The sequence below is a fragment of the Hemicordylus capensis genome, chromosome 7 (genome assembly GCF_027244095.1).
Source record: "Hemicordylus capensis ecotype Gifberg chromosome 7, rHemCap1.1.pri, whole genome shotgun sequence".
In the NCBI taxonomy this organism is placed as follows: Eukaryota; Metazoa; Chordata; class Lepidosauria; order Squamata; family Cordylidae; genus Hemicordylus; species Hemicordylus capensis.
The window spans coordinates 38,371,365-38,395,027 of NC_069663.1; the positions used below are offsets into that span (position 1 = coordinate 38,371,365).

The 23,663-nt window shown below is 44.5% G+C and overlaps 1 protein-coding gene across 1 annotated transcript in view; it reads left to right on the forward strand.

Moving 5' to 3' along the window:
- Positions 1-23,663, forward strand: part of IFNLR1 (interferon lambda receptor 1) — a 46,778-nt gene that overhangs the window by 16,906 nt on the left and 6,209 nt on the right. The window contains exons 5-8 of the mRNA XM_053268519.1: positions 3,026-3,174; positions 7,651-7,686; positions 10,681-10,825; positions 19,634-19,752. Of these exons, the coding sequence (XP_053124494.1) occupies positions 3,026-3,174; positions 7,651-7,686; positions 10,681-10,825; positions 19,634-19,752 (449 nt within the window). The remainder of the gene's footprint in view (positions 1-3,025; positions 3,175-7,650; positions 7,687-10,680; positions 10,826-19,633; positions 19,753-23,663) is intronic.

A 23,663-nucleotide genomic window follows, 5' to 3' on the forward strand; every position in this document is an offset into this window, starting at 1 on the left:
CAAGAGATGAAAATTAGACCCTCCCCCTTAAAAAATTTTTGGTGCTGTGAAATTATTTAGAATCTTATTTGGGTAGCGGCCACTGCCAACGCAAAGCCCCCTCCCCCCGGAAATGTCCGCCCGCTCAGCACATGCAGCGCCATGTTGCACTCCAGCCGCCCGCCCACCGCTGCTTCTGCTGCCTGCCCCTTCCCTCCACTTCAAAGCCATCTCGCTTACTAATGAGGGCGGAATAGCTTCTTTCCCCTCTCCAGCGACTGAGAGAGGAAAGAGGCCATTCAGCCCCTTATCACCGTGTGAGCTGGCTGGCAAGCAGTGGTTCTGGCCAGTGGCCTGGCTGGCCAGCAGGCAGGCGGGTGGCAGGAATAGCAGCAAGCAGTAACAAGCGGGGGGGGGGGAGGGAGGGAGGGGTGAGCTGCAAGTGACAGATGAGCGGCCCATGGTGGCCCCTCTTTGGGTCCGTGTTCTTGGAACGCATCTGCCTGATTAGATTTATGACCCTGTGCCCATGATAAAGGGGCATAAAGGTGCTTTTTTAAAAGTGGGGACTTTCCTATAATTTGTGGGGGAGAGCAACTATCCCTACTCAGCTCAACGTAGCATCCCTCCAGTGGCTGTTGTTGGAAGTGAAGGACCATGCGCTGTCTCTTGTCTCAATGACATAGGAGGACGGACTAGTGAGTCAGAGGGCTAGAGGGTCAAGACATTGGTCATCCCTTCTCTACTACTCTGACACTATCCCTTTGAGATGTAGATTGCTAATCTCAGGGACTTCCTGCCTGCCTGCCACTTCCTCTTCCCTTCCCTTCCTTATCCCTTGCAACATGCAAGCTCCTCTCTACCTACACCATGTGTGCAGAGATGCAGAATCCATCCGCATCCAGCTAGATATATAGATTAGAGATCCCATCTCCTCACTTTCCTATCTAGAATGGAGTTCTCTAATAAATACTCCTTATATTGATTTGAAACTATGAACTGGCTCCAGGTTATTTTACTCTCAGCATACACGCATGCCTGGGCAGACTCCGCTGTGTTGTGCCTCTGTGCACTCTGCTTTAACGAATAAGGGTTTCTCCTACCAGAGAGAATTCCCAACAGCTGTTGCAGGTGTTTCCTTTTTGTTTCCTCCAGAACTGCCAGGAGCTGAGAAGCAAGCACTCGCTTGATCACCTTACCCAACCAAGGAAGATTAGGGACAGGTCTGTAATCCTCCGAGAAGCTCACAGGCAAGAGATGAAGGCTTGCCTCTTCTCCTTCCATCACTCCCCTCCAACTGATATTTAGCAGCATCTCGCCTTTGAGGCTGAGGGGTCAAATAAGGTCTAATAATAGCCTCCTTAAGACAAGGAGGCATCCTGGCCTCCCTCAGAGAAGCATTTCTTATATTTATCTGATCCTCTCTGATAATATGACTGTCAGGTGAAATAAGACAAGTTGGGCAAGGGTCAAGAGAGCAGTCGGTGGGGTGTACAGTCCGAAGGAGTTTGTCAACATCTTCAGAAATAACAAACTGAAAGTGATCCAATTCGGTCCTACAAGAGGGGTTGCTGGGTACCTCTTCAACAGACTCTGCAGTAACTGTGGAGTCTAGTTCAGCGCGAATACAAGGTATTTTATCTGCAAAAAAGTTGTTAAAAACATCACAGCAAGTGACAGATGGTTCCAAATTCAAATTCAAGGCAGAGGGGGCATGAACTAGCCCCCTCACAACCCTAGACAACCCAACTGGATGTGAATTTGCAGAAGCAATGCGGGCAGAGAAGAACCGCTTTTTTGCCGTCTGCACTGCCAGAGCATAGATCCTTAAATGAACTCTGTGTTGCAATCTATCAGATTCACACCAAGTCTTCCTCCACTTGCGCTCTAGTCATCTACCTCGCTGCTTCAACTCCCGTTCATCCGAATACCATGGGGCTGACTTTAAAGCAGGTCGGAGAGGACGTATAGGAGCAATTGTGTCTACTGCTCTAGTAAGTTCATTATTCCATATTTGCACCAGAGCATCAACAGAATCACTAGCACAGCCAGCTTGAAACCCTTCCGAGGCTTCTTGGAATCCTATTGGATCCAATAATATATGCATACATTCCGTTTTTCTCACCCTTTAAAGTATGGAGGACAGTGTTGGGAATTCTCTCTGGTAAGAGAAACCCTTTTTCATTATAGCAGAGTGCACAGAGGCACAACACAGCGGAATTTGGTTAGGCATGCGTGTATGCTGAGAATAAAATAACTTGGAGCCAGTTCATAGTTTCAAATCAATATAAGGAGTATTTATTATAGAACTCCATTCTAGATAGTAAAGTAAAGAGATAGGATCTCTAATCTAGCTAGCTAGCTGGATGCAGATAGATTCTGCATCTCTGCACACATGGTGCAGGGAGAGAAGAGCTTGCGTGTTGCAAGGTAGAAGGAAGGGAAGAAGAAGGGAAGAGGAAGTGGCAGGAAGGAAGGAAGTCCCTGAGATTTGCAATCTCTATATCAAAGAGATAGTGTCAGAGTAGTAGAGAAGAGATGACCAATGCCTTGACCCTCTAGCCCTCTGACTCAATAGTCTGTCCTCCTATGTCAATGAGACAAGAGACAGCGCATAGTCCTTAACTTCCAACAGACAGGTCATGGAGGACAGGGCTATCAATGGCTACAAATCCGGTGGCTATAGGCCACCTCCAGCCCCAGAGGCAAGTGCTGCTAAATATCAGTTGCAGGGGAGCAACAGCAGGAGATGGGGCAAGCCCTGCCTGTGGGCTTCTTGGAGGTTTCTGGTGGACCACTGTATGAAAGAGGATGCTGGACTAGATAGACCTTGGGCCTGGTCCAGCAGGCCTGATCTTATTTTCTTATGTTCTTATGACTGTATCTGCTGTGAGTTTTTAAAATCTTTTTTCTTCTATTGTATACAATTTTCCTGTCTGTATGCATTGTGGCCTCTGCTTTTGTTTATGGCCTGTGGTTGGAACAATAAAAATAGTTACTACCACCTACCTACCTAGTGCCCTAACATCTGCCCAATAATTTCCAGTGGAACTTGCTCCCCCGATTCTGCATGTGAGAGAGACCAAGAATCAATTGGTTGTGAACACCAGTTTTTCGTATCCATCCTGCTTGATGGACATCTTACGGGAACTGTCCAATGAATTGCAGGTTTGGGCCGTTGGGTCAGACTTTAAGGTGAGTAGAATTGCAAAACAATATAGAGAATCCATGTCAGCTGAGATGGTTTCAACAATAATACATGAAAAACTGACGGGAGAGGGGGGGACATTCCAAAGTGTTATGAAATTATCTTTTTCAAGGAATATCTATTAACAAAAAATATACACAGAATAAAATCCCTGTGCATATGTATATGGAACTACAAGAATTATGAGAATATAAAAATATATAAGAATATATAAAGGTACAACACCATATACTCCTTAAAATATGTGTCCTTTCAGCTTGGCTTTAAAAACTCAAAACAGTTAAATGCACAGAAATATATATAATCCCTAACATAAAACCAAAAACATTTTATATAAAAGTAAATAACAAGATTCAATCGTTACTTTCACTTGACTGCCTGACAAATATATATGATTATATATATTTCTGTGCGTATGTGCAGAGGTTTTATTTTGTGTATCTTTTTTGTTTGTAGAGATGTACATATCAGGCGGTATAAAAAAATGACATAAATAAATAAATAACTATTCCTTGAAAAAGATAATATTGAAACACATTGGAATAACAATCATTCACACAATCAAAAATGATGGTCTACCTGGGTTTGGGGGAGCTGTGTGTGTGCCCAATTTTTGGTTGTGTGGAAGCAACATAGGAGGAAAAGCTATCCAGCTTTTCCTCTTACCTTGCTTGCACACAACCGAAAATTGGGAGCATACAGAACTCCTAACCCTGGGTAGCACACCATTTTCGATTGCGTGAATGACCTCATTATTTCATCAGCTCCTCTTGTATTGTTGTTGAGTAGAAGAGCCAGCATGCCGTTGACTGATAACGTGTGGGCTCATCCGATCTGCAAAATCATGGCAAGCCCAGATGTGGTACTCCCTAGGGATCTTCAAAAAGTTAGCCCCTTGCGTGGATCTAAGCTTTTCAGAGCAGACGCTCTTATAATTATAGACAGAGCTGAGTCCGTGCAGGGAATCTGAGAAAATGTTGAATGTTCCCAGAGACTTCTGAGACTCATTTTAAAACAACAGCAGAAGAGGGACCAAAGGATGTTCACAGCATATTGAGTCTGTGCATCTGTCTTGGCCGGTAGGCAGCAAAGCTAGAGAAGGCTCTTCTCTAGGAAGAGCTCAGTAGTAGAGAACCTGCTTGGCGTGTGAAGAATGGTCCCAGCTTCAGTCTCTGGCAGCACCTCCAAATAGGGCTAGGAAGGACACCTCCCTGAAAGACCCACCTCTTTAGAGAGGTGTTTAATATCTTATCAGCAGCTTGTATCTGGTGGCTTTTTTAGGAACACAGGAAGTTGCCCCTTCTAGGGATGTGTGCGAATCTGTTCGGAGGCCCTTTTACGGGCCTCCAAACAGGTCTGAATACTGGGGGCGGGCGTGTTTCAAAGTTCGAAGGTGGGAGGGTGTCTCATTTTAAGGGCAGGGGGTGCACTTACCCTTCCCTCTGCTTTCTCCCGGTATTTTACAGGTCCTACGGGGCAGCAACGTACTTCGCTGCCCCGTCTGCTCTTAGGTTGGAAGTGGCCAGAAGTAGCTGATGCGCATGAACCCAACAGGTGCACGTTGCATTTGTGTCCGTGCACATGGGCCGCACATGCGAGTGCTTGCAATGTGCACGCTCGTGAGCCTAGTGGGTGCATTCGTGCCAGGTACTTCCGGGCACTTCTGGTCAAAGAGCAAACAGGGCAGCAGGGAAGTACGTTACCGGCAGGGGGAAAGTGGAGGGAGGGGTAAGTGCACCCTCCCCTGCCCTTAAAGTGAGACACCCCTCCACCATTAAGCCACCCGTGCCTGGTTCCGTGCACATCCCTACAGCCTTCTACTGAATCAGGCTATTGTTCCATCTGGCTCAGTATTGTCTCCACAGACTGGCAGCAGCTTCTCCAAGGTTGCAGACAGGAGTCTCTCTCAGCCCTATCTTGGAGATGCTGCCAGGGAGGGAACTTGAAACCTTCTGCACGCAAGCATATAGGTGTTCTTCCCAGGGCAGCCCAATCTCTCCCAGGAGAGGAGAGCTGGTCTTGTAGTAGCAAGCATGACTTGTCCCTTTAGCTAAGCAGGGTCTGCCCTGGTTGCATATGAATGGGAGACTTGATGTGTGCGCACTGTAACATATTCCCCTCAGTGGATGGAGCCGCCCTGGGAAGAGCATCGTGGTTCCAAGTTCTGTCCTTGGCATCTCCAAGATAGGGCTGTGAGAAACTCCTGCCAGCAACCTTGGAGAAGCCACTGCCAGTCTGGGTAGACAATACTGAGTGAGACGGACCTATGGTCTGACTCAGTATATGGCAGCTTCCTATGTTCCTATGAGTGAGCAGGAATGACGGATGCTATTGCAGTATCAGGTAGGCACAGGCAGAGGGTGACAGGTTCGATCCCCCTTCTCGGGGGGGGGGGCATCTTCTCTAGAAACTGCCTCACAGTACGTCCTGTGCATCCTGTGTATGTTTAATCAGAAATATGCCCCACGGTTTTCCCAGTAAGCAACAGTGATTTAGGGAAAGAAGAGGACTTGGCCATATGGTGACTGGGCCAGATCTCCGTGGCAGAGTATCTGCTGCACATGCAGAAGGTCCCAGGTTTGATCCCTGGCAGCGTCTCTAGGTAGGGCTGGCAAAGACTCCTGCCTGAAATTGTGGAGAAGCTGCTGCCAGTCAGTGTAGATTAGGGGTTCCCTGTGGTCCTCCAGCTGCTGATGAGCTACTAAATTGTGACTGGGAGTGATGGGAGTTGCCGTTCAGCCACATCTGGAGGACCACAGGTTGAGAACCCCTGGTGTAGACAATGCTCAGCCTGGTGCACCGACTCAATATAATGTGGCTTCTAGAGATGTGGACGAAATGAACTTTTCGATTCATTTTGAATTCGAATCGGATTCTGAAAATTCATTTTGAATCTAATTCAATTTGAATTTGAATCAGATTCAAATCTATTTGAAAATTTGCCGATGCAGCAAATTCTATGTCATCATTTTTCAACCTATTTGATTTAAGGAGTAATGTTGAAAACTATAAAAGTCAAGTTTCTTCTGCTTCTGGGCGTTCTATGTGTGATCCACAAGACCAGTGGTTTCTTTCTACTGTTGAAATATTATCTATCTATCTATCTATCTATCTATCTATCTATCTATCTATCTATCTATCTATCGTATTTATTATACTGCCCCAAACCAAGGTCTCAGGGTGGTTCACAACAAAGCAGTAAACAAATAATTAAAATCAATTACACTTCTAAAATTTTTTTAAAACAAATCAATAAACAGTCTAAAATTTAAAAAGTTAAAAAGCCTGGGTAAAAAGATGTGTCTTCAAACACTTTTGAAAAGCCGCTAGAAATGGGGAGACTCTGATTCCCATGGGAAGTGCGTTCCAAAGTCTTGGGGCAACAACAGAGAAGGCTCGTCCCTGGGTGGCCACCAAGCAACATGAAGGTAGCCACACACGAGCCTCCCCTGATGTACACAGTGGACGATGGAGATCATGCAGAAGAAGACGCTCTCTTAAGTACCGTGGGCCTAAGCTGTTTAGGGCTTTATAGGCCTAGCACCCTTTCAACTTCAGTTGAGGCCGATTGACTTGAAATAACTAAGGAAGTTCTAAATTTCTTGTCATGGAATGTTGCTGGTTTTAGATCAAAGTTGGTATTGGGAAATTTCCTTTCTTATATTAATAGTTTCCATATACTAATGCTGCAGGAAACTTGGGCAACTCAAGAATTCCCCTTGGAGAATTATATTTCATTCTCCTTGACAGCAGTTAATGCTAAAAGAGGCAGACCAGTAGGGGGTCTATCTGACCTGGCCTTCCAGGGTTTTTAAATTGTTGTAAAGTGTTTTAATGTACCTGTTTTTCAGGGTTTTTAAACTGTTTATTGTTTAACTTTTGTTTTATGGTATTATATATTTTTTAAATTGTTGATTGATTTTAACTGTTTTTGTTTTATCTGTAAACTGCCCTGAGCCAATTTTGGAAGGGTGGTATAGAAACCAAATTAATAATAATAATCATAATCATAATCATAATCATAATCATAATCATAATCATCTAGCTGTTTATATTAAAACATCTTTTCAAGTGGAAATCTTTAGGCTTCCATCTCTTGATCAACTTGCTATGGCAGTTGTTCTTAAGTTTAAGACAGCTAGTTTATTAATAATAAATGTATATATTCCTCCTTTATATTGGTTAGAGAGGATTAAGAACATTTGGTCTAAAATGAAGACTTATATTAAGGAATGCCAAAATGCTTCTGCTATGTCTTGTAATTATTGCTGGGGATTTTAATGCCAGGATAGGACCTGATGATTTGAAACTTTTTGATAAATATCATCAGTGTCCACCTGATATTCTAGCGAATGCTCCTTTGCTTCAACGTTTGTCCAAAGATTTGGGTTGTAACTTTCAGGGACTTGCTCTTAAGCTGACTTTTGATCTATGTGATCTTTTTATTCTACATGGTGCTACAGATGACGATTACCCAGCGGAATACTCACATTGGACAGGTACCAGACCTTCATTGATTAATTATATAGCCAAATCTCGATCTTTCATCCCTTTTTAAAGCGAAATTTAAAATAGATAATTACCTAGAAAGTGACCATCTCCAATTACTCTTTATTTGAAAGTGATTGATCAAGATAATAGGGGACCTGCTGATACTGCTTTAGGGCTATCTAATGCAGTTCATCCTAGATGACTTAAATGGACCTCCCAGTTAAACAAATGCGTTGTTAATCACTGAGGTTTGCATGCAATATTGTGCTAAGATAATAGATGCTGTAGATCAAGGATTCTCAACGTTGGGTCCCCAGATGTTTTTGGACTTCAACTCCCAGAATCCCCAACCAAAGGCCCCTGGGGCTGGGGATTATGGGAGGTGAGGTCCAAAAACATCTGGGGACCCAACGTTGAGAATCCCTGGTCTAGATAATCATATTTTAATGGGAAATTATAATAGTTTAATATGTTCTTTTTATCCAATTTTAACTGTAAATAATTTAAAAATTGCTAAGCCTCATGCCAGATTTTCTCAGCCATAGCTTGATCATGAATGTTGCATGGCAAAAATGGGTCTTGTTTGCTCTTATAATCCGTATAGGCCTAATTCTAAGCAGGTCACTGCTCAAGATTTGATGATTGATAAAAAAAGATCTTGTAAAATTTTACTTGCAAAGTAAAAAAAGGAGGCTAAAAGGTTAGACAGGCAACGTCTTATCTTTGCAGCACAGGCTAAAAATGTATCTTTGTTTTGGTCTTTGGTAACATGTCATCCTAATTTCAGAACTTCTCCGCCATCCTTTTTTATTTCTGTTGGAGAATGGAATGAATATTTCCATACTTTATATGCTAGAGAGGGATCAACAACAATGTTTTTACAAAGAGAACAAGAGTTGGATCCCAATATATTACCTAAGTGGACCCCAGTAACATGTACAGATTGCTTCAATAGTGAACCAGTTTAAAACTGGTAAGGCACTTGGCTCAGAGAATTTACCAGTGGAGGCCATCAAGAATAACATGGACTAGTGGTTGCCGGTATTAGCCTCTCTGTTCACAGCTATTGATCAGACAGCCTCACCCCCTAATGAATGGGGATTGGCGATCGTTATTTCTATATATAAGACAGGCCAAAGACATTTACCATCTAATTATCGCCCTATTTGCTTTCTTAATGTTAGTAAAATGTATGCATCCCATTTACTGACCAAATTACAGAATTGGATGGATGAAGAGAAGGTTTTGGCTGATGAACAGGCAGGCTTTAGGGCCAATCACTCTACTATTGATCATGCTCTAGTTCTATAACATCTAGCAGAGAAATATTCTAATTTATCCTGTTCCACTCTCTTTAATGCTTTTGTTGACTCTAAATCAGCCTTTGATTTGATATCCAGAGATAAATTATGGGAAAGGTTGTTTAATTCCTCAATTGATCGATGTTTGTTACTCCTGATTTATAAGCTCCATAAGAACTCATGTTTGAAGGTCCGATGCAGTCCAGCTGGAATCCTCACTAAAAAATTTCTACCTTCCGAGGAGTGAGACAAGGCTGCATACTTGCTCCAGCTCTTTTCAATTATTATATTAATTCCATCGTGGATTTCATTACAAATTTGTCTTTTCATCCACCCGAATTGGCCAATAGACAGGTTAATATCCTGCTTTATGTGGATGACGCTGTGATTTTATCTCAGACTCCTATTGGTCTACGTAGAACATTCTGTTCTTTGGCTTCTTTTTGCCATGAGTATGACCTGGAAATTAATTATAGTAAGACCAAAATTATGGCCTTTGCTAAACATCCAGATTGGTCTTTGGCTGGACATAAACTAGAACAAGTAAAGACCTTTAAATATCTAGGGGTTGTTTTTCAGGCCTCTACGAAACATAACACGCATCTGCAATATGTTACCCAAAATGCATGTAAATCATCATTGGCCATTCAATGATATTTCCATCAGGACGGGGCTCCATTTTTACCAGTGGCCATTAAATTATTTATGGCTAAAGCCTGTTCTCAGTTACTTTATGGATTGCAGTTGGGCCCGTAGACTAACTGCATCTTTGGAGGTTGTTCTGATGAAGTTCTTGAGATCTATTCTACAAACTCCTAGATGTGTTCCAAATGTAAGCGTGTGGTTGGGGAGATCCACAAGTAACTAATAATTGCTGCTATTAATATTGTAATTAATTCTAAGGTGATCATGTACTGAAAATGGACCTCAGCCCTCTCCCACCCCACAATTTGATTGGTTGTGGCTAGGGATGTGCATGGAACTGGTTCGGAGGCCCTTTATGGACCTCCGAACCTGTTTGAACAACCGGCGGTTCTGCTGGTTTGAAGGCGGGGAGTTGGCTTTAAGAGCTGGGGATGGTGCACTTACCCCTCCCTCCGCTTCCCCCCCCCCACCGGTGCTCCATTTGCAAAGCATCTGTCAGGGTGACAGCGTACCTCCCTGCCACCCCGTTGCCTCCTTGGACCCTACATTAGCGGAAGTATCCGATGCACCTATGTGCATTGGCGCTCCCGCACCGTGCTCCCAAGCACGCTTGTTGGGCACGCAATCGCGACGTACACACGCAATGCACGCAGGCATGTTGGATACTTCCACTGACATAGGGTCTGACGAGGCAATGTGGGGCAGAGGAGGCAGACGTAGGGTCTGACAGGGAGGTACGCTGCTGCCCTGACGGACCCTTTGCAAACAGAGCGCTGGCGAGATAAAAGCAGATGGAGGGGTAAGTGCGCCCTCCCCCGCCCTTAAATTAACCCCTCCCCCCCACCTTCAAACTTCCCCAGCCCGATTCTGTGCACATCCCTAGTTGTGGCCCACTGGCATTTGAGATGAGTTAACCCTTGTGTTAGAGGAGACACAGGAGCGAAACTCATGCCAATTCTGAAAGCTCTACCACCACTTGCCCTGACCTTGAGCAGCCAAGATTCCATTTGCCGATATCCCCGGTGATTTCAAGCCTTTGCTTTCTTTGTTTCTTAGATGAAAGAAAGAAATGCCGTGCACATTAACACGACAGCATTCAGCAGTGGCAATTACTGCCTTAATGCCCGAGCATTCTTGGCAGATGAGGAAGGAAAATGGAGCAACTTCTCAGAAACTCATTGCCTGCTGTTACATAATGAAGGTACAACTCTGCACGTCTGAAAGGAGAGTAGACAATACTGAGCTAGATGGACCAATGGTCTGACTTGGTAGAAGGCAGCTTCCTGTGATGACCCTAGTTCTTATGTTGTGAGAGAAGGAAAAACATTTATCTCACAAGAAATTGGACATGCCCTCTCTACTGCTGCTGCTCCCCTACAACCGGTATTCAGTGGCATCTGGCCTCATCAGGCTGGAGGTGGCTATACCCCTCAGACTAGTTGCAATAGATAGGACTAGTAGCCATTGATAGGCCTGTCCTCCATGAATTTATCGATGTCCTTCTTAAAACCATCCAGGCTGTATGCTATCACCACATCTTGTGGCAGATAATTCCATAGGTTAATTATGCATTGTGTGGAAAAGTACTTCCTTTTCTTGGTCCTAATCAAACATCAGCTGGCAATCAGCTTCATGGGATGACCCCTGGTTCTAGTGTTACAAGAAAGGGAGAGAAAATTTTCTATCAGCTTTCTCCACTCCATGCATGGTTCTATAGACCGTGTATATAGATCATGTCTCCCTCCAGTTGTCTTTTTTCTAAACTAAAAAATCCCAGGTGTTGTAGCCTTGCCTCATAAAGAAGGTGCTCTAGGCCCCTGATCATCTTGGTTGGCCTTTTCTGCACCTTCTCCAGTTAATGTCCTTTCTGGGGTATGGTGATCAGAACTGAACACAGTACTCCAAATGTGGCTGCATGGTAGATTTGTATAAGGCCATTATAATATTAGCATTTTAATTTTCAGTCCCCTTCCTAATGATCCCCAGCATGGAATTTGCCTTTTTCACAGTAGCCGTGCACTGAGTTGACACTTTTAACAAGCTGTGCACCATGACTTCAAAATCTCTCTCCTGGTCAGTCACCGACAGCTCATACCCTATCAGAGTATACGTGGAGTTGGGGGTGGGGGTTTGCCCCAATATGCATCACTTTACACTTGCTAACACTGAACTGCATTTGCCATTTTGTCTCCCACTCACCCAGTTTGGAGAGATCCTTTTGGAGCTCTTCACTATCTGTTTTGTATTTCACTACACTAAATAGTTTGGTGTCATCTGCAAATTTGGCCACTTTGCAGCTTACTGCAACTTCTAGATCATTTATGAATAAATTTGAAAAGCAGTGGTCCCAGTACAGATCCCTGGGGGAACTCACTTCTTTCTTCCCCCCTGGATCCCTTTTTTAAAATTGGTTCATTGGCTATTTTTCAGTCTTCTTGTACAGAACCTGATTGTAGGGATGCGTTTCATATTTTTGCAAGGAGATCGGCAATTCCACATTTGAGTTCTTCAAGGTCTCTTGGATAGATGCCATCTGGCTCTGGCGATCTGCTAGTCTTTAATTTTCCGAGACAGTTTAGAACATCACCTCTTGTCACCTCTATCTGACTCAGTTCTTTAGCCTCTGTCCCTGAGAAGCTCGGTTCAGGCACAGGTATACACTCAGTGTCTTCTGCTGTGAAGATAGATGCAAAGAACATTTAGCTTTTCTGCAATCTCCATATCCTCCTTAATAATCCTTTTCATGCCCTCATCTACTCCTCCCCAGCAGGTTTCCTGCTTCTGATGTATTTAAAGAGGTTTTTGTTATCCCCCTTGATGCTTTTAGCTAAATGTTCCTCAGACTCTTTTTTTGCTTCCCTTGCTGTCCCGCTGCATTTCTTCTGCCAGAATTTGTGTTCCTTTTTGTTCTCTTCATTTGAGCAGGCCTTCCAGTTTCTGAAGGACATCTTTCCCCCCTTTATATCTTCCTTGACTTTACATTTACATTTAATATCCCGCTCTTCCTCCAGGGAGCCCAGAGCGGTGTACTACATACTTAAGTTTCGCCTCACAACAACCCTGTGAAGTAGGTTAGCCATGCTGACATCCTCCCAGACCTGGTGGTATCTTTTCTCCTTTTTAAATATACATTCTAACTGGGCTTCTATTATTGTGGTTTTAAATAAATTCCATGCATTCTGACTCCTGATTTCCCCTTTCAGTTTTCTTTTAACCAAACTCATTTTAGAGAAGTTTCCTCTTCTGAAGTTCAAGTGTCTGTGTTAGACTTCCTTGGTGATTCTCTCCCTGCATGTATGCTGAATTTGATCACACTATGTTCACTGTTCCCTAAAAGTTCCACAACACTGACATCTCACATCAGGCCCTGAGCACCTCTCAGGATTAAGTCCAAGGTTGCCTTTTCTCCAGTTGGTTCAATGACAGACTGCTCTAGGGCACAATCATTCAGCCTGTCTAGAAATCTGGCCTCTTTGTCATTACCTGGATGTGAATTGACCCAGTCTATGTGTGGGTAATTACTGGGTGACTTTAATTAAAGTCACCCATTGTTACAGCTCCATCTCTCTTTGATGATTTTGATTTCTTTCTGCAACTCCCAGTCACTATCAGTGTTTTGGTCAGGAGGGTGATAGCATGTTCCTAGTAACACATTTCCTTTCAGGACTTGTACTGTCACCCACAGAGTTTCTGTGGAGGACTCCGGTCTTCCGTCTTCTAGCTTATTAGATTCTATCCCTCCTTTAACATACAGTGTGACTCCACCCCCAATTCACCCCTCCCTGTCCTTTCTATAGAGTTTATATCCAGGAATAACCGTGTCCCACTGGTCCTGTTCCACCATGTTTCCGTTATGCCCACTATATCTATGTTTTCATTAGCAACCAATTACTCCAGCTCACCCATCTTGGCTCGGAGGCTTCTGGCATTGACTTATAAGCACCTATTCGCTGAATCTCTTACCTAGTGTGTGCTATCTTTCTTATGGCCATTTGATCTCTGTGACCGGCTAGCACATCCTTCTGTCTGCTTTTTATCTGGTTCTACTCTGTCCCCCTCTGGTTTGTCAGAAGCATTGACACCCTCACACCTTAAGGGGTGGCATTTGCCAAACCGGCTACTGCCTAGCTCCTGTCAACTATCCCCCAGGTATCATTTGAAAAGCTGCTCTGCAACCTTTTTTATTTTAAGCACCAGCAGTCTGCATCTGTCTTAGTTCAAATGGAGCCCATCCCTTTTGTACAGGCTCGTCTTGCCCCAAAATGTATCCCAGCGCCTAACAAATCTAAACCCCTCCTCCCAGCACCAGCGTCTCATCCATGCATTGAGACCCCTCCGCTCTGCCTGTCTTGCTGGCCCTGCACGTGCAGCAGGTAGCATTTCTGAGAATTATGCCATGGGGGTCCTGGATTTCAATATGCTACCTAGCAAACTAAATTTGGCTTCCAGGACCTCCTGGCTGCATTTCCCAACATCATTTTTGCCAGTGTGCACCATGACAGCTGACTCCTCCCCAGCACTGCCTAACAGTCTATTTAGATGCCACGTGATGTCTGCAACCTTCGCACCAGGCAGGCAAGTCACCGTGCAGTCTACACGGAGGTCAAAGATTCATCTCTCTCTCCCCTTATAATTGAATCACCCACTACTAGGAGGCCCCCACCCCCTGGAGGAGTATTCCCTGTGCAAGAGGATATGGGCTCATCATTTTAAATTTGGTTTGTTTTTTTATCTTTTTTTAGCTTAATATTTTTATTGTCTTTTTATTGTATGTTTTAACTTTTGTAAACCGCCTTGGAGTTGTCTTGTAACGAAAGGCGGTATATAAATGCAACAATAAAATAAATAAATAAATTTTGGGGAATAATGCAAGGAGTGTTTTCTACCACCAACTTAACATTCTTTATGTACGCTACCACGGCGGCCAGAATAATATATGCACAGAAATGGAAGAGTAATGAACTGCCCTCCAAAGAAGATTGGCTGATAAAAATTTTGGACTATGCGGAGATGGCAAAACTTACAGTACTGATAAGAGACCAAAATTTGGAATGCTTTAAAGAAGATTGGAAACCATTCTTATTATACTTAAAGAACTATTTTCCTAATATTGATTTTACAACAGGGTTTGAAATTTAGTAATATTAGCAGGTTGGGTAGATCAAAATCGAGTTTGTAAGGTTTAAGATATATGTTTTGAATTATTATTATAGCAAGGGTTAATTCTATAGTTGGTGATTCACGAGGAGGTGTGAGCAGGAAGTCAATATTTGTTTAATGTGATATGAATGTTAAGATAGTTAAAATCAATAAAAATTTAAATTTTAAAAAAAATTAGGGAAGGGGTCCCTTCTAAGAGAGCATTCTTCCCTGAGACCGTCATTCTCCCTGACAGCAGAGGAGCAATCAGCCTAGGAGTGGGATTTCTCTATCATGTCCCTGAAAGTGTATTCCACATACCTCTTTGAGTTTCTCCAAATCATGCACGTTGGCTTCGAGGGAACAAACTTGTTCCCTGAGAGCCAGGAGCTCCTTGCACTGAGCACACCCCCACAACTTCTGCCCATCAAGCGGATAATCATACATGCCACACTCTGACTCGAATCAAGCCGTGCTCCAGTTTGAGCCTCGGCTCAAAGGCTTGCCTCGCTCTTGGGTCGGACCAGCCCCATAAAGAGTGAAGCCTGTCTGAGCTCGAGTTGAGCCGGGCCTGGCTCGAAGAGCTGGCTCGCGGGCCATCTCAAGCAGCATACTTGTAAAGGGGACTCCATTGTGGATACAGATAAAAGGCTTTCTTTAAAGTGAATGCAGTGTGGGGTGTGTGTGTGTGTGTGAGAAAATATAGTCTTTACCTTAAAAATAACGTGGCGGTGGGGGACAGTGGAAGCTCTTCCAACACACACCCCCAGCCTCCCAAATGACAGGCCCTGTAGGCTGCAGCCCGGTTTGGACCTCTGTGCATGCACAGAAACCATTAGAGTGACTTGCCCTTGTGGCTCAGGGGATATAGAGTCAGTTCTTCATGTTATTCTGTATTGTCAATTTTATAGGGATGCTTGTAGTGAGTTGATTGCTCCTCTCTTAAAGAACCATCCTGGTCGTACAGATCAATTTTACTTGGATGTTTTATTGTCAAATTTTAAACTTGTTACTTCTATAAACGTGGCCAAGTTCTGTTTTGTTGCATCCAAACTTCGTAGAGCTTGTATTAGCAATCTGAATATTTTGTAAATTATAATTGTATTACTTTAAATGTTAAGCTGGTCTAAGGACCATAATAAAAAATTTACTACTACTTAGAGTAACTTCCGTGTGTGCACAAAGGCGATTTGCATCACCTCGCAAAGTTGCCCGCTGGCCGCCACCTCTTATGTGGAGAGTAGGCATCAAATGGAGGCAAACAGGCTCAACTGGCATGTGGCCCCTCCCACCACGGGTGACTCGCCTCCGCCCTAGCTGTCTCCTCCCACTGTCCTTCTCCAGGCAAGAGAGAAACTGAAACTGAAAGCCACACAGCCACAAAAACAAGCCCTGGCAAAAACCAGACACAGACCGCACACCCTGGGACTTCGCCCCTAGCCCCTCAAAATCCACTCCTCCTGTTCGTTTGAGGGTAAAAGGTGGTTTTTTGTTTTGGGGTTTTCTTTATGGTTTTTTTTGGGTTTTTTTTAAGAAAAGCTTGCTACCTTCTCAGGTCTGCTTCTCCTCTTCCCAGGGTAGGCTTCTAATGGAGGCAAATAGGCTCAATAGTGGAGCCTTCTGGGTGCTGGCCACACCGCCCGCATGTGACATCAGGTGCACATGAAGGATGGCGGGGAGGGGGCGAACACGAGCCCACTCTCCCTTAGCTATGTGCCTAGAACCATCTTCAGGCCCACTTGTGGCACACAGCTTGGGGATCCCTGGAGCTAAATGGGCAAAGTGGCCGCTCTCTTATATCCGGCATGAGGAGAGCAACGTTCCCGGTTCAGCCCAGCACAACGCCCCTCCTGGACGCTGTTCCTGGTGTGTCCCCTGAGCTCCTTTTTAGATTCTGGGCCCCGTGGGAACAGAAAAGATTATATATTTTCAGCTGTGATGTAAACTGCTTTGAGAACTTTTTTTGCTTGGAAACCTAACCTATCCCACAGGGTTGTTGTGAGGATAAACATAGCCATGTACACAACTCTCTGGACTCCTTGGAGGAAGAGTGGGGTATAAATGTAAAGCTAACAACAACAACAACAATACACTGTTAAACACTGTCCATATATTCAGTAGCGATATAGCAGTGGAGTTTGGACTAGACAAGTGTGCTGCATTAATAATGAACAGAGGGAAAATAAGAAAAACAGAAGGAATAGAACTGCCCAATGGAAGCAACATCAAGAACCTGGAAGAGAAGGAACATTACAAATACTTGGGCATTCTCCAGGCTGATAACATCGCACACACTGAAATTAAAAGAAAAATTGGAAGTGAATACATCAGGAGAGTTAGAAAAATCCTCAAGTCCAAACTCAATGGTGGGAACACCATACAAGCCATTAACAACTGGGCTATACCTGTTATCAGATACACTGCAGGAATAATAGACTGGACCCAGACAGAGCTAGAGACGCTGGATCGTAAGACCAGGAAAATAATTACCATCAATCATGCTCTGCAACTCCGCAATGATGTAGATAGGCTATACTTCCCTCACAGCTCAGGTGGAAGAGGAATGCTGCAAGTCCATCAAACAGTAGAGGAGGAGAAAAGAGGCCTTGAAGAATATATCAAGGACAGTGAAGAAGATGCACTTCAAATGGTCAATAACGCAAAACTATTCAACACCAATAAAACAAAGCAGGCCTACAAGAAAGAACAAGTCAAGAACCGAGCAGAAAAATGGAGAAATAAGCCCCTGCGTGGTCAATATTTGCACAATATAAGTGGAAAATCAGACATCACCAAGACCTGGCAATGGCTTAAGAATGGCAACTTGAAGAAAGAAACTGAGGGTTTCATACTGGCTGCACAAGAACAGGCACTAAGAACAAATGCAGTAAGAGCCAAAGTCGAAAAATCAACCACAAACAGCAAGTGCCGCCTTTGTAAAGAAGCAGATGAAACAGTGGACCACCTAATCAGCTGTTGTAAAAAGATCGCACAGACTGAGTACAAACAAAGGCATGACAAGGTAGCAGGGATGATACATGGGAACATCTGCAAAAAATACAAGCTACCTGTAACCAAAAATTGGTGGGACCATAAAATTGAAAAAGTGGTAGAAAATGAAGATGTAAAAATATGGGACTTCCAACTACAGACAGACAAACATCTGCCACACAATACACCAGATACAACTGTAGTTGAGAAGAAAGAAAAACAAGTGAAAATAATCGACATAACAATACCAGGGGATAGCAGAAAAGAAGAAAAAGAAATAGAAAAAATCATAAATTACAAAGATCTACAAATTGAAATTGAAAGGCTGTGGCAGAAGAAGACCAAAATAATCCCAGTGGTAATTGGTGCCCTAGGTGCAATCCCAAAACAACTTGAAGAGCACCTCAACACCATAGGGGCCACAGAAATCACCATCAGCCAGTTACAAAAAGCAACTTTACTGGGAACAGCCTATATTCTTCGACGATATCTATAACAGCAGCAACAACATTGACAATAAAATTCAGGCATCCCAGGTCCTTGAGAAGGACTCGATGTCTGGATAAAACAAACCAGTCAATAACATTTGTCTGACTGTGTGTATAAATAAATAATAATATAATCAACGTAGCAATACCAGGTGATAACAGAAAGGGGGGGGGGGAGAAACAGAAAAAATAACAAAATACAAAGATCTACAAACTGAAAGTGAAAGGCTGTGGCAGAAGAAGACCAAAATCATCCCAGTAGTAATTGGCGCCCTACATGCAATTCCAAAACTCCTTGAAGAGCACCTCAACACCATAGGGGGCACAGAAATCACCATCAGCCAATTACAAAAAGCAACTTTACTGGGAACAGCCTCTATTCTGCGATGATATCTATAATAATAACAGCAAGAACACTGATAATAAAATTCAGCCATCCCAGGTCCTTGGGAAGGACTCGATGCCTGGATAAAACAAACCAGTCAATAACACCTGTCTGACTGTGTAAACAACAGCAACAACAACAAATAATAATAATAATAAATATATACAAATATTTTTAATTCTGCTTTTCAACAACAAAAAAGAGTTCACAATACAGTTTACATAACAAGAGAATGCCTCCTGCTGTGACATACATATGTTGCATCTAAAAACAAAGAATGCCCCTTTTTCTCAACACTATTGCTTTAGTTGTAGGCAAATGAATGAAGATTTAATTGAGCAATCAAAATTCATTTGATGAAGTGTTTTTTTAAAAATCAGGTAACGGCCCCTGTTTACTATTAGTGTTCTTCAGATATGCCCCCAAATCCCATGGATATGGATATGAAGAACATTTCTCTGTCTATCGAAGAGGCTGTCACTCAGTGGTAGAGTATCATGCTGGGCATGCAGAAGGCGCACGGATCAAGGGCATGCAGAAGGCGCACGGATCAATCCCTGACATCTCCAGATAGGGCTGGGAAAGATTCCTGTCTGAAAACATAGAGAGCTTCTTGTGTACTTTATTTTTGGGTGGAGAGCTGGAATTGAGTTAGTGACCATGAATTGCCCCTGTGCTAAGCAGTGTACACCCTGGTCTGCTTTTGGATGGGTGCCTACATGTGAGCACTGTCTGCTGTAAGATCCCTCCCATCCCTAAGGGGTCGGCCCATAGCTCAGTGGCAGAGCATCTGCTTTGCAAGCAGAAGGTCCCAGGTTCAGTCTCTGACAGCATCTCCAGGGAGGGTTGGGAAAGACTCCTGTCTGAAACCTTGGAGAGCTGCTGCCAGTCAGTGTAGACAACGCTGAGCTAGATGGACCAATGGTCTGACTCAACATGAAACAGCTTTCTACCTTTGCACTTTCTTGAACTTCTCCCTCCCACCCCCTCTCTTTTTTGTCAACAGAAAACTGGAATTTGGTTGCTCTTCCGTTGCTCCTCCTGTTCATCTTACCTGCTGGTGTCTTTGGTTTCTTGTACTGGTACAAAACCAGAGCGACGTTAGTAAAGATGCCCCGAGCTTTGGTAAGAGAAATATGGAAGACTTTTGAAATAAAGTGGGTGGGACACTAGCTCCAGGTTTCAGGGGTCCCTTGGCAAATTGCCCTGCCTGCCCCATCTCCCCGCCCACCACACACACACACTTAGTGGGTTCTGAGAGTCACTCTATATGACAGTAATGACAAAACAACTCTCTTGAGGCCCGCAGTAGATCCCAAAGGCCACTTCTGTGCCTTTGGCCCGGGGGTTTCTAATCTTGGGTCCCCAGATGTTATTAGACTACAACTGCCATTTTGTGTCAGGGGATCAGGGGATATGTAGTCCAACAACATCTGGGACCCAAGGTTGAGAAGCCTGGTCTTAAGGAAACTATGAGGTCATTTAGGCCTTTGGCCATTGTGGCTAGGGATGATGGGAGTTGTAGTCCAACAAACCCTGGGGACCCTGGGTTGAGATTGGAAACTCCTGGGCTTAAGGCATAGAAGTGACCTCTGTGATCAGCCATGGGACCTTCTCAAATGCTTGCCTGACAACAGCTGCCTTGTGACGCCAATCCTTGACACCAGCCATGAGAACGATGGAGGGTAGATTACCCAGTTAACATACATTCCTGTGATTCTTGCTAAATGCCTTGACTGAGGCTCATTCCCTTTCAGCAAGGGAATGAGCTGCTGGACACAGACGAATCCGAACTGCATTTGAACTGGACCGGTTCATTTCCCCCCCAATCCGGACTGAGGCCCAGCTCGGCTGAAATTCGAGCCAGTTGGAATCCAGCTCAAGGGTGGTGGTGGGGGGGGGGGCTTCCCTAGGTGTTGTAAATTGGTTGTAAATTGAAGTTCTCACCATTGGCATTGGCGGCACCAGAGACACCGGCTGTGGTGGCTCACCCTACCCTTGCTGGCCTCCGCCCCACCCCGAGTGTCCCCTGCTGGCTTTTGCCTGGCTTGGACCCGTCTCAGGCCTCTGCACGTGCATGGAGGCCTTTTTGATCTCCAGGCATGTTCACGGTTGTGCAAATGGCCCGTGCGCATGTGCAAAGGTTTTAAAAAGGGCCTCCACACACACGTAGAGGCCCAAGACAGGCTGAAACGTGCCCGTAGCTGGCTGGGGATACTCAAGGGAGGGCCAGCGGGGGTAGTGGGAGCTGCTGCAGACCCCTCCCCCCCGGGGCTGTCACAGCCGCGGCTGCCTCCAACACCAACTGTGAGGACTACAATTTACAACCAGCTACATCTAGGGAAGCCCCCTGCCGCCCTTGAGCTGGGCCTGAACCAGCCCGAGTGGTTCAGTTCTACCTCAGACTGAACCGGACCTGGTTTGGTTCAAGGTTGAGCCATAAAGTTGAACTGATTCAAGTTCGAACCAGCTCAATTTCAAGCCGGTTCGCACACCCCTGTTTTCTGTTAGAAAATTCAAGGATAAGGGGATACTTGGGGATGCTTGTGTTGTGGGAAATGAGCTTAAAATAAACTTTGAGGCAGTTCTCATGACCAGAGATTCCTGGTAGGAGAGGGTTAAACCAAGGATCCCTGGTTGTCGGTGGAACCAGAAGCCCTCCCAACCCAGCCATGCCAAACATGGGTAGCCCAAATACGCTACCCAGGTTAAACATGAGATGGGAGGACAACCAGGCCCGTCCTCCCTTCTTCTGTGGTTGTCTGTGTATGCAATCTGCAATAGATGCAGCTCCGGTTGCTGGCAGCCATGTTTATCATAGAGTGTGTTACGGTCCAGGCCTGGTTTATATGCTAAATATGCTCATTAGCTAGCATACAAAATTAGGCCTGGCTCATAGTGTCACCAAGTGACCAAGTTCTTTTATATGGTTACCATGTAGGATCTGGGCGCATGGAAGAGAGGAGATCAAACCAATCCTCAAAGATTCAATGGGCTTTATTGAGTATAAAAGAATAACAACATCAATTCTAGTTGAGCAGAAAGCAGAACACTCTATCAATATTACCAACAGTATTTAAACAGAACATCCTAGCCAGTACCAATATTCAACCAGTGTTCCTAACTAACATATGTGTGTGTATTAAATCTTCCTAGAGCCTAACATAATTCAGATATAGACAGAAAAAGGGGGGGGGTAAGGAAGGCTGAGGGCTGGCATGGTTTTGGGGAGATCAGGAATTAGTAGAGGGAAAGGGGGGAGGAGAAGGAGAAGAAGGGGAAGGGATGAGGGGATCCAAGGCTTGTAAATATTACCAGGATCAGAGAGACTTGAGAGCGGTGGATCTCTTCAGCTGAAGGAGCGAGGCTCTTGGCTGAGACAGGAGTTTTAGCAGTTGCTCAGATCACGGCTGAGAGTCAGAGCACCATGGCTGGGGAAGTCTTGACTTCTCACTGCGCAGTAGAAGTCACAGACAGCTCCTGTCCATGGACAGAGTTCCTGCTTGTTGCCCCGCAGCTTAGCAGCAAACTCTGGGATTGCGTGTGAGCAGCTCTTGCATGTAGGCAAAAGATTGCTAACTCTCTGTCCAGTAGCCTCATTCTTTATAGTTGTATTTTCCTTTGATCTATTCAAATCTCATCTTTTCCTGGGTCCCAAAAGGTGACAACTTGCTGCTACCTTCTGGATAATGTCTTTTAATTATTCAGGATATTGGCCAGTCCAGAGAGATCTGAATATCATCTTCTGCAAACTGTGTGCTTAGGAAGGGGGGGAACATTGCCCAAAGCAAATTTGCATCTCTGAGTTGCAAATGGGTCCCTTCCCAAAAGGTGTTAAAAGTCAGGAGTTAGTGAGAGAATTAGTTCTATTTGTGTGAGACAGCAATTACATTATTTCTTTCTTCCTCTATCTAGTGTGTAATTATAACAAGAGAATATTTAAAGTAACATAAAAAGGGGTACATGTGTAAGATGAGTTAATCAATACATTTGACTAAGGCAGAAGCATCCTGTCAGTGAGGTGAGAATTAAAGTCTACAGATGTTTTCTTTGTATGCATTTACCTATGTTGAATCTCTATAGAGAGCAATTGAGTTAATTGTTGACAAGGATTAACGCTGGCTTCTTGCAACAGGAGAGGGGAGATCAGCCTCTGGCCTCTTCCACAGACATTATCTGGTAGTGAGTCACATTTTAGCATTTGGATATAGCATTCAGCATTCAGGCCTGGCTTTTGTACTCCCTTGAGTGTCCATTTCACAATACAATGCTGGATTGCTTCCTCCTTCACAGAGCAGTTGACCTGGGTGTCAGTCACCTTGAGTCCAGGCCTTAATTGAACTCTTAATATAAAATAAAATCAGACATAGGCCTGAATTCCACATACTTCTGAGTTGGCACCTTTAAGTCTAGGGTTGGGGTACATACATGTGCCCGTAACAAGTTCTGGGCCTGCAGGGCCAGGCAGAGCTGCACTGCTGCAGTACTGAGGGCTTCCTCTCTGCTGTTGGCACAATGCATAGTGGGATAGTGGAGGACCCAGCTTGGGTTTCCTTCTCTCCTGGAGCATGCCACAGCCTGCTCATTTGGGAGTTAGTTAAGTTGACCCAATCAGGGATTTGGGTCATCTCAGAGGCAGAGGCATGCCTCCCCTCCAGCCCACCCCTACATAGTCATGAGAATGGGCTCTTGGCCTTTTTGTATCCTATCAGGCAGCCGGGGCTGACCACCGCTGTGGAATGGAAGGATGGTGAAAGTGGGTCGGCTGTCCGATCCCACTTACGCCACTCACCCCCCTGGACCTTGCTGCTCACAGTTACAGCAGTATTCATCTTCATAGGGAAACACCATATCTTTGATGGCAGATCCTTCTGTGATCAGACATTTAAGAGAACATCTTCTTTGCCCAGATTCCCCACTGCCCTTTGAGATCATCTGGAGAGGTTCATCTACGGTTGCCACTGGTTCATCTGGTGGCTGCTCCGTTGCTGCCCCGAGGCTTTGGAATGCGTTCCCTGTTGAAATAAGGGCCTCCC